The 11,506-nt window shown below is 35.3% G+C and overlaps 1 protein-coding gene across 5 annotated transcripts in view; it reads left to right on the forward strand.

The window, feature by feature from the left end:
• LOC149776048 (vigilin-like) overlaps positions 1-11,304 on the forward strand; it is a 120,911-nt gene extending 109,607 nt beyond the window's left edge. The window contains exons 15-16 of one of the 5 annotated variants that reach the window (XM_089942293.1): positions 4,378-4,447; positions 10,610-11,304. In XM_089942293.1, the coding sequence (XP_089798419.1) occupies positions 4,378-4,447; positions 10,610-10,790 (251 nt within the window). In that variant the 3' untranslated portion in view covers positions 10,791-11,304. The remainder of the gene's footprint in view (positions 1-4,377; positions 4,448-10,609) is intronic. The other 4 variants (XM_089942292.1, XM_089942290.1, XM_089942289.1 and 1 more) reach the window with 4 other exon arrangements.
• Positions 11,305-11,506: the final 202 nt, after the last annotated feature.

Genomic DNA, 11,506 nt, shown 5'->3' on the forward strand with positions numbered 1-11,506 from the left:
TGACTTTGCATTTACTGCAGAGCAAAAACAGAGAGTAGCGTTTTAGATTATTCAGATTCCTCCACCATCATAACTTAAATGTTCCAGTTATTGTTTTACTGTAGTAGATGTAACATTTACATTGCAATGACAAGTTGCATGTGTCTTAGTGATTCGAAGCTGATAGAAGCATTTCTGAGTACTTTAAGTAAATAAAAAAGGATTAGGTCAGATTTTAAGCATATGAATGTAGAGACATACAGATCTACAAGAAAGACACAATATGGCATTATAATGATATACTTATGGTGTTACTAAAACTGCTCTTGACAATACTGGTTATATATTACTGGTTATATATTTATTTCAACACTAGCATTGTTGTGTGTATGACTTGGATTTTTAACATAGCTTTAAAAAACATTCAGTCATATTACCACGATGTCTGCATTGTGGCAGTTTATACTGATGTCTAGCACTATGGCATCATGCTGCAGACATGCTCACCCAGTCACATTATCCTGACACCAGCCTATCCAGTCCTAACCTCTTAATGCTGAGCACCTAGTGAGGCAGTTGCTAGAACCATTCTGATAAGTCTTTTATATGACTTGGACAGACTTTGAACCCTTGACCTCCTGCATCTGAGGCCAATGCTCTCACCACTTAGGCCATTGGAGCACTGTCAGTAGCATTGTTTGATGCATGAGATTATATTATAACAGTTGAATGAGCAGGCATTTCAAATGCATTACCAGGTCAAGTGAGCAGTAGGAAGTGACTATTTGTTACAGCCCAATTCAGTCCTGTTTAAAAGATAAAAAAACATCTTTTCTGCTATATATCTTAGGTCAAGATGTAGATATAGTTCGTGTATGCAGCATTTGTATTTCTCTGGTGAATTTATTTATATTTTTACATTTTTCCCTGGGTGTTATAACATTGCACTGTTAAAGTTTGGTTTATTAAGCACACGCACTTAAAAGGCCATGAGGACAAAAATAAGACATGCCTGGCTTGCACATAATGTTATGTCTTATCCTACTACCCCCACCAACCTAGCATGTGTGGAATATGGGCAGAAGACATTTAGTTTAACATCTTGAAAAGGTAATATGTTGGCAGTGAGCAAAGGACACACTCTAAATGTACGAGCATGATGTATTGAACACTCATTCAAATTTGGAAGTTTTATCTAGTTTTTTCGTGTCCCATCAAGATGCCACCCCTACCCTCCTCGAACATACTGATACCTAAAACAGCTTGTGCAGCAATGATCTCTTCAGATCTAGTTGAAGGCAAACCAAGCAATTCCGCTGAAGCTATCCAGTACGAAATATATACTACAGTGAGCTCTGTCATCTAGAATGTTGACAAGCGGATTGGACAAAATTAGAACCATTTGTAATTTGATATGGCAGCCGGGTGTGTGGGATCACCATCTGACTTTGCTGGCCAGACTGGTCAACAAGTTATATATCATTTGCCATTATGCCATCTCTGCTCCCAACCAACTGGTTCAGCTGTCCAGAGGTACAGTTTGGGCATTGATCACTCTGTCATCTAAGACAAGGAAAAAGGATGTTGATTAACAGTTGTTGAAGCAATGGCATCTTATGCCCAGCAGACCACCCTGACTAACCAGCTGGCCAACCAGTTTGACCTACCATATCCATGATACCAGCAGATGGCAAACCAATAACATATTTGAAACCATCTGGCTAGACATTACTGTCATTGTCTTATTAGATTAGGTTATCAGATGTAAAACATTTTAGCATAATCAGTGCTGAACAGAATGCTATAACCCTGGATGCAGAAAGTACGGTAGTGGGACATTACCAAGTTGACGAGGGGAGCCACACAGATTTTCCTGAACATTCTGATTTAACCATGAAAAGGACAGAATTTAGTTTTAAGGCTGCAGTGAAGAGATGTACAGAATTTTGCTTCCATTGGATTGTCTTCTCTGCTGGCAGACAATATCATGTATAAAGTCATAGACGTTTGAGCCCTTGTCTAAATTTCCACCTCACTGAAAGAATTATCATGCAAGACTTGTTTACTGATACAACTATTATTAGCTTGCAGGGTGAGTTAGCTGCATGCATTATTAGTGGATTTGAACTATAAACAATCCAGTCTTATGGATCAATCATACTAATGGTACAATCTGGTTTTGACTCTTCTAAAAGCAGGTTACCATCAGTAGGCAGCCAAACAAATAACTATTGACTTGTTCTCCTGATTGATCTGTTGAGAGAGTCAAGGCTTATGACCTTTTACGTACCCTCATATGCTACATGAGGCGCATAGAGAATGTCCATGGTGGCCATCAGGTTCTTCCTACTGGCTAAGACAAGAAAGCAAGATATAAATGGCTGGCCGCTTGGCTAAGGGGGGGGGGGTATTAGATTGGCCTAATCTGAACTCTTACACAATCTGGTGTGACTCATAAAAATTTTGGTTCATGAAATACAAGGGCATTTCCCCAATACTGGCCTTCAAACATAATGTCGAGACATTGTTTAGTCATTTGACTGGAACACTAAATCTTCTGCTTTAATTTGTGTGAATGAGCTGAATCGAGTCATTGTTAGCTGCCCAGACGGTTACCATGCCTCATTCATGACAGCACAATTTCACCCCAGGGCATGATGTTGCATCCTTCACTGGATTTGCCTGGGAAACTATTGAATGTAATACAGTAGGCAAGTGTGAGATCTCTCAAGATTAGCCCTCACATTTGTATAAATGCGTAGTCTGTGGTTGTCCTAACTTTATTTGGAAGTTCATCTTCTCAGTATTGCAGTAATTGCATTCATAAATGATGGTATGGATAGAGTTTGGCTGTTCAAACTTATCCACCTTTTCTGCTAATGTCAAAGTAATCAGGTAATGTATTTAACTGAGATATAAACTTTGTTTCAGTTAATTGTTTTCTCCAAAAATACTTAGCTACTTTCAGTGCCTTCCACCTGCCATAAATGTGTGCCTGAAGTTATAGTTTTCACTCAAGCTTAAACTAGCAAGATCTGTGATATGGGTGGCCACTTAGTGTGAACATAAGGAGTAAGTTTGTGAAGAATTGCTTCCCTTTCTGTGTAATATATAGATGGAAAGACATTATTTTGTTTTTCAGGGAGGGGTGGACTCGATTGTAGCATATGGTAGTTTCCCCATTAAATAATGTGATTGTGTAAATATAACATAAAGTAATTTACAAACAAAATTTCATTTTCTCTTAATTAGGTTGGTAAATTAATGGATACATAAATTTCACTGAGAAACATTTTCCAACCTTTTCACTGTTTGGTACATAGTTATGTATACCAGATGACAGATCAAATATGTGTTGGCTATTTTTTTAAGCAATGACTATACACAGGATGCATTGCTGAAGACAAACACAGGGAAGACTGAATGATGTTATTGTTGATAGTTCAGTACTAATTAGGTTTAAAATTGTCATCTTTTGTCTTTCAAAACTAAGCTAAGATCACATGCAGTGATTATCTATTGAGACAACTGAAATCAACATTCACAAATTGAAAATTTGAAATTCTTTATTCCTGTAATACAGAAAGCAGTGTTAAGACATTTTTTTTCTTCAAGAATACAACACATCTTGCCAAGTTAACGTAAAATTTCATCAGCCATGTCACAATAATGGTGTATTGTAATTTGTATTGTAATGAAGTGTGTTATAGCAGTGTCCATGTATTATCATTCTTCATTACTTACACATTGTATTGTAATGAAGTGTGTTATAGCAGTGTTCATGTATTATCATTCTTCATTACTTACACATTGTATTGTAATGAAGTGTATTATAGCAGTGTCCATGTATTATCATTCTTCATTACTTACACATTGTATTATAATGAAGTGTGTTATAGCAGTGTCCATGTATTATCATTCTTCATTACTTACACATTGTATTGTAATGAAGTGTGTTATAGCAGTGTCCATGTATTATCATTCTTCATTACTTACACATTGTATTGTAATGAAGTGTGTTATAGCAGTGTCCATGTATTATCATTCTTCATTACTTACACATTGTATTGTAATGAAGTGTGTTATAGCAGTGTCCATGTATTATCATTCTTCATTACTTACACATTGTATTATAATGAAGTGTGTTATAGCAGTGTCCATGTATTATCATTCTTCATTACTTACACATTGTATTGTAATGAAGTGTGTTATAGCAGTGTCCATGTATTATCATTCTTCATTACTTACACATTGTATTGTAATGAAGTGTGTTATAGCAGTGTCCATGTATTATCATTCTTCATTACTTACACACTGTATTATAAAGTTAGAAATGTAAAGAAATTATGTTCTGGGACAATTAACACTGTAAAATCTCTTTTTTTCTTCATTTGACAGATTACCAACACTATGTGTGCTCAGTTCATAAAAAGGATGACTCAGAAAAGACAAAGCTGTGGCACCATAAAGGAAAGAACAATTCCTTTTATATCCTCATCTTAGTTTGTTTGATTACTTGATGTCTTTTATTTTATTGTCAGGATGTTTTATAATGCAGGCACATGGAAAATTGGGACTACTAATCTAACCAACATAACAATGACCTAGAATACTAATATTCTGCAAATTCACTTAAGTGCATTGTGTTAGTAATTCAGGTGTACTGTTTCACACTTCCCTTAATACTCTGGTATCTCCCATTTTGGAAGTCATTAATTTTCTTTATAGGAATGCATGAGTCTAAAGACAAGAGTCATTGCTTTATCCACTGTATACAGTAAATGTGTTTTGCATTGAGTTCATCACCAGATAACATCAACATTAGGAAAGAAGCTCCACTGCCTCTTGCATTCAGCAATTGGAGAAAATAAATAAAAAATGTTCGTCTTTCCAGTCTATATAATATATCAACCGAGGCAGGAAACTCTTCCTAAATACCCAGGGGCCCCATGTAGCCAAGTGGTCTAAATGCTCACATTTACTGGTCACTGCCATCTCACCTGTGTCTGTGTGCATTCAAGTTTCGGACTTGGCCAATGTGGGTATATGTGAAAGCTTGCCAGTAGCTTTCCATGGGTGACTAGTTTTTACTGGTGTTTTCCTAGGTTCTTCCTCCACCAGTTATATTGGCTGCTATGTATGGCCTATCATGTGTTGAGAAATGATGCTGTACCCACAACAACTTCCCAACCCCCCATTACCTTCCCTTACCACTTCCATGTGGCTACAGTTGTTTACAGTTGTTTACTTAATATCAGCTTTTGCTGGATATAATGTGTGTCTTATCCCGTATCATACCTGTCAACTTTTAAAAGCCAAGTATGGATATTGAATTAAAAAATAGGGAGATTGAGACCTAAAATAGGGAAGTTTGTTCGCAAAATTTTTAATGCATCTTTCTCGCTAAATATTGCTCATTTTTGAAAAAAATACCAGAAAACACATTTAACTTTAAATAGTTTTTTTTATTAACAAAATTATGATTATGGTACAAAACACATTTTAGAAAGACATTCAGTGTTAATATTCAAATATTATCAATAGATGTGTGTAAAGAGTTGTTTGCATAAAATCTGTAAGCATTTTTTCTTTTCTTCACAAGATCACTGTCTGGTGACCACTGATGACATTGTTATTAATAAACTTCACACTTAACAAGCTCTCATTAGTTCTCTGGTCCATATTTCCTCTTGAATCACTTTGGATTTTGCTAAGAAAGGAGAATGCCCTCTCTGTATCAGCATTAGGTTGTGGCAGTGATAGGACAATCATGCTTGGCCTGGAAAAAAGTTCTAACTTCAGTTTTCTTGTTATTGGGTTTGTAAGGTTGCTGACTGCTTTCAAACACATGTCCAATGTAAGTTCACCACAAGGAGGATGTTCCCGACTTGGACTTTGTAACAAGATAACCGTGTTGGATTTCAGATTTACAACAGAACACTTTTAATGGTGATACAAATACAGTGTTTAATGATGAATGACTTGAATGGGAAAAGAATTATGATTAATACGTGCGTGTATAAGATCCAAATATTGGACAAATAAACATAATCCGCATGAATGAAAATACAAATAAAGTGATTTCACATGATGAAAAGAATGATTTGTTTTACTCAAATAGCAAAAAATGTGGTACTTTGCTCATATAGTAAAATGTATTCACTCAAATAGTGAAAAAAAGAAGAGATATTTTACTCATATAGTAAAATGATGAAAACAAATGGACAGATATTCCAAATATCTGTACAATCCTAAAACATTTGGTATAACAACCCACCCACAAATTAGCCCATGGATAAAAGATTACATGTATGGAGTTACACACTCTGTCAACAGCACACTTGGCTACCAGTCACACTGGTCAATCAAGCAGTCGGCATTCCAGGTAGTCATCAACCACCATTCAATTCCTTGGTCATTCAAGCAATCGGCACCCACCAATTGGTCAGCAATGCCCAATCACCTGCTACTTGACCAGCAACACTGTTAAATCAGCTCTATGGTTGCTATGGTTCAGTTTTACAGCCGCTATGGTCAGCTTCTGTGGTTAGCTCTACAGCTGGTACCACATCGACTCCGATCAGCTCTACAGCTGTGACTCTGATCAGCTCTACTGCTGCGACTCCAGTCAGCTAAAAATACATCTAACACCTTGTACTATGCATGACATGGGCATGTATAATAAAATGTAATGGCGTTTTATATGGTAAGTTATACAGATTACATTATTGGCACAATAATTACAAAACAATACACAGGTTCAGAAGTAAACCTACCCATGCCCGATAAGAATCCTACGGTACTAAACGTTTCTTAAAAATGCAACTTTATATTGTTGATATAAATTTCATGCTAAGTCACAAACAAGAATAGAAAATATTTGCATTATACTATGTAAACTGAAGCTGCTTAGAAAATATACAAAAATATATGTGGTAGTCCAATAGTTATAACTTATACACAAGAAATTAATAGATAACTCACATACCTCTACAGCTGAAGATGTGCAGGTCCTTAAAGTAGACCTTTCACTGACAAGACATTCCATAATGTGTAGATTTAGTCTTACGGTGAGGCATTTATACACAGACAGTGTCGCCATACATTGTCTTTGCATTGGAAGTATTCGGTTCTTCCCATCGAAAGCACTTCGCGTGTGCGGCATAGGATGAACCGGACTCACTGTTTCAAAATATTGTACAATATTCATAAATCACCTTCGGGGAAAAGGAAACCTGAGTACATGTGTTTAATAAATAAAAGGATTGATACAATTCTGTGACAGACTTATTAATGTATTCCTGACCCTCATCCTCAAGGGCTTCATTCTCTTCATTGCTCAGATCCAAATATCTGTTAGCTGGTTATCACCACTGAAAATAAGACAAAATTGTTGTTGTTGTTGTTGTTGTTGTGGGGTTTAACGCCATTTTTCAGCACGATAGGCTATACATGGCGGCCAGTATTAATGGTGGAGGAAGAACCCGGAAAACCCCGGAAAGAACCACCGACCCACGAGAAGCTACTGGCAAGCTTTCTCACATGCCCACATTGGCTGAATCTTAGACTCGAACCGCCGCAGACAGAGGTGAGATGGCAGTGATCCGTAACGAAGAGCGCTTTAGACCACTCGGCCACTCGGGGCCCCAGACAAAATTGTAAAGATTGATTTTGACATGAAATGAACAATGCAAAGATATGTGATGTAATTATGTTTTATGAATAACTTGTCCCAAATGTAAAAGTAATTATCTTGCAAGATATTTTTAACTGATATATTTTATCTAAGACTTAATATTTCTACTCAAACAGGTCCTTTAAATTCCTTTAAATGTAAAATAAGTTCTTTAAAGTCCTTTAAATGTCAAATAAGTTCTTTACAGTTAGTGTGTTTGTTACAGAAGAATCCTTGCCCATATGTGATGGTGTCTGCATATCGCTGGTGTTATCATTTCTTCTCCAAATACTGTGTTAAAATCTACTGTGCATGAAGTACACAGTGCTAACTCATGACCTGTACTACTTGTCTACACCCTCTTAAAATCTGATTTCCAAGCATTGTTAAACTCTTTGTAGTATTTTGTAGCTGGTGGTTTCTGAACAATGGGAAAAGGCACACATATTGGCATTTTGCCACGATCAGAGCAAAACAATCTTTAGATGTTCCTCTTTGAACACCTTGAACACAAGACAAAAAGTCAAAATATCAGAATCATTATTTTTATTGTTGGTCTCTCTATTTCATCTTCCCTCTGACAAAGTTTGGCCAGTTATTATCAAAGACTGCATGCATCTTTGCATTTCATAAATTATTTGAAGCTTTAATGAACACAAATAAGGTTCAAGCTCTAGATAAAATACTCAAGTTTAACAATATATTGCAAGATGATTAATTTTAAAGTTGGATAAATAATTCATAAAAGCAATTATAATTTCTGTACCAGCTGAACATGATTGTCTCATCATTGCAACATTCTAATGCTGACACTGACATTGTCCATTCTTCGCAAGATACAAAGTGATTCAAGGGGAAACCTGGACCAGAGCAGTATTGACAGCCAGATTAATAATGACCACTGACCATCATCAGTGGTCATTAGAAAGTGAAGGAAGCTAAAAATGCTGTTGGATTGTATTTTTAAAAAAAATATATTTGCAGTGATGTATAAGAGAAAAAAAATCTGCCTTATTCAACTCTTAATAATTAATTATTATTATTATTATTATTGAAAGATAATGGGGCTGTGTTAAAACTTTGCTGTTTCATTGTAGTATGAAAGGAATGCATATGACAGTAAATGCACTTAATTTGTTTTCAATCCCCTTAAAACATGAAAAATGTATGCCAATAAAAAATCTACTGATTTAGAAGTCAGTACACTGATCAAAATCTGTAAATCTATTATCTTGAAATCCTGGTACTGCCATATGTATGAGACTGTATAACATCATCCCTGCTGCTTACCAGCCAGTTTGCTGGTGATAATCATCAGTGACCAGGAACCTGTCACTTTGGTGAGACATTCTTTATACCAGCTGGCCACACCATGGTATGTAGAGTTGTATCAGGATCTGGTTAGCTGATCTGTCCATTTTGTTGCAGGTACGAATCAGGTGGTTATCATGTCAGTCTTTCATAGACAACTGGGCTTCTCATCTTGCCAGTAGCAGAGCCATCTGTTCAGCCAACAATCAGGCTGTCCATGCAACCAATGCCTGAGCTGACCGACTGACACACTTAAAGTCAATTCATACCAGAAAACTGTCTATAATACAAAAAATGATGCCAATTCACTTTTGTGGGGAAAGAAAAGTAATGAATAAAAAAGAAAATGCTTGCCGTATGTGAAATCTGCTGTTATTTTGATAACAGCAGCACTGAATTTGTTCTACAAGAGAGCATTTTCTTGCCAAATATATACCACATTAGCAGCAATTCCATCTCCTCTTCATGCCAAAGGAATAATGTATGTAAACTATAAATATAAATAAATGGCCTCAAGGGAAATTACCTTTAAAGTTTTAAAATTTCAGAAGCTAAATGCTTTTAGGACATTGTTTGATATAAGGAAATGTAAAATACATGTGAAAGTAAATTCCTCAAACACATTACAATTGATAAAAAAATTCTGATTAGTTATACAGATATTAGGATTCCTTTGAAGGATGCTTACTTAGCATTTGTTTATTTAGCAACATGAATCATCCACATTTAAAATAACTACTGTTTAAAATCTTTTGAAACTTGTATGATATTTATAACACAATTTTTAATCCTTGAAAACTGAGACAAATTTGTTTGCAAGCATGTTTTAGAATCCAGGTTTAAACAAGCAAAACTTACAGTGTGAACATAAAAGCACCATGTAATATAAATCCAGTATGTGTCTCTATGATATATTTCAAACGTCCTATATGATTAAAAAGTGTGACATAAGCAATGCTGCCACTTCATTCAAGAATAAATATAACTTTTGTGATCGCTTTGATAAATTAATTAGCATTACGTTTTACCATCCATTAAAGTGTTCTTTTGTTATCCACAAGAGGACCTACTGAATGCCATTTAACTTTAATTGACAGTTTGAATAAATAGGTTTCAAAATCGACTGTTCTGCATCTCTTTCTACCATGCAAGTTTTCAGAAGGGAAGTATAATGATTCAAGTTTGGTTAATTATATCATTTGCAGTTTACCCAAAGCATAAATTCTGCACTATGTTTATATGAAACTAAACAAAAACAAGTGGTCACACTGTTATAGGCAAACTGACCATAGGCTTGATTTGATGAAGTGAGTGAGTTCATTAGTCCACTTTGTCCCATCTGAGACATAAAGATTAAGTGAGTCAACCAGCAGAATATAGTTTCTTGCCCATGTGTTTAAAGAAATGTCTTTGGCACACTATCTAAATCATTAAATTACTGTTGTTTGTTCATTGTTAAAGAATATTGTATCTGACCTGCTTCAACAAATAAAGAAATGTATTTTGATTCTTCAATGCCAATAAATATCCAGTTAAGGAAGATATTAACAACAGGTTTCATTAGTTACATATTATATTGTATTGTTATAAACTTTCATTAGCTGTGTTCTGGCACAGTATTCTAAACTATTCTTTTCATTTAATAGATTTCAGACGCTATGACTGCAGCATTTGTGGTGAGGAACACTTAATGAAGAGGGAGCAATGGCAACATTTGCGTCATCAGAAAGGAAAGAACAGTTCATTTTATTTCATCTTACCTATTCCATTTAATTACTTTAAATGTCTTGAGGCAATGCACCTGCATAAAGAGATGGGAGTATAAATCTAGCCAACATAATAGTGACCTATATAGCTGGCTAATATTCTGTCAATCACACGGACTCTAATACTGTTTCCTACTTTCATCCAAAATATTCCGGTGTCTTCCATTTTTGGAAATCATTGGTTCTCTTTATATTGATGCGTGTCTCTTAAGAAATGGGTTGTTATTTTATCCATTGATGTCCATTGTACTTAGTATGGCTTTTGTATTCATATGTTCTTCTTAACTGGAATGACACAGTATGAATTTTCTCAGCATTAGAAAATAACCTCTACCTCGAAATCCAGTCCTCAATGAAAGATGAAAAACCTCTTTCCATCTATTTATTATATACATGAAGCAAAGTAACCCTTGCAGACTAACTTCCCTCTCCCCGCTAGGTGGCCATCCATAGATCAAATGTTTACCATTTAAGCTTTCATTCAAGACTCTTTGTAGTACTTCCATAATCCAGTGTAATTTTCATATTTTTTAGACATCTTGTAAGTGTTCTCTGCAATTGCACTAATTCTTTTTCGGTCAGTTTATTCATATTTTTTTTTGCCATTAATTATAGTCCATGTGATATAGATTGGTAAGACCCTCCATATCTTTTCACCATTTCAGATTTGAATTTGTGCTGATAAGCTTTGGGTTTTTATGGATTTCATGGATATGTTGCCTCGGTAATGCAAGTTCACCCAATTGAATATATTGTATATTTGTTGCATCCACTT

Source organism: Sinohyriopsis cumingii, chromosome 18 (assembly GCF_028554795.1).
Source record: "Sinohyriopsis cumingii isolate HCF-2022 chromosome 18, ASM2855479v2, whole genome shotgun sequence".
NCBI lineage: Eukaryota > Metazoa > Mollusca > Bivalvia > Unionida > Unionidae > Sinohyriopsis > Sinohyriopsis cumingii.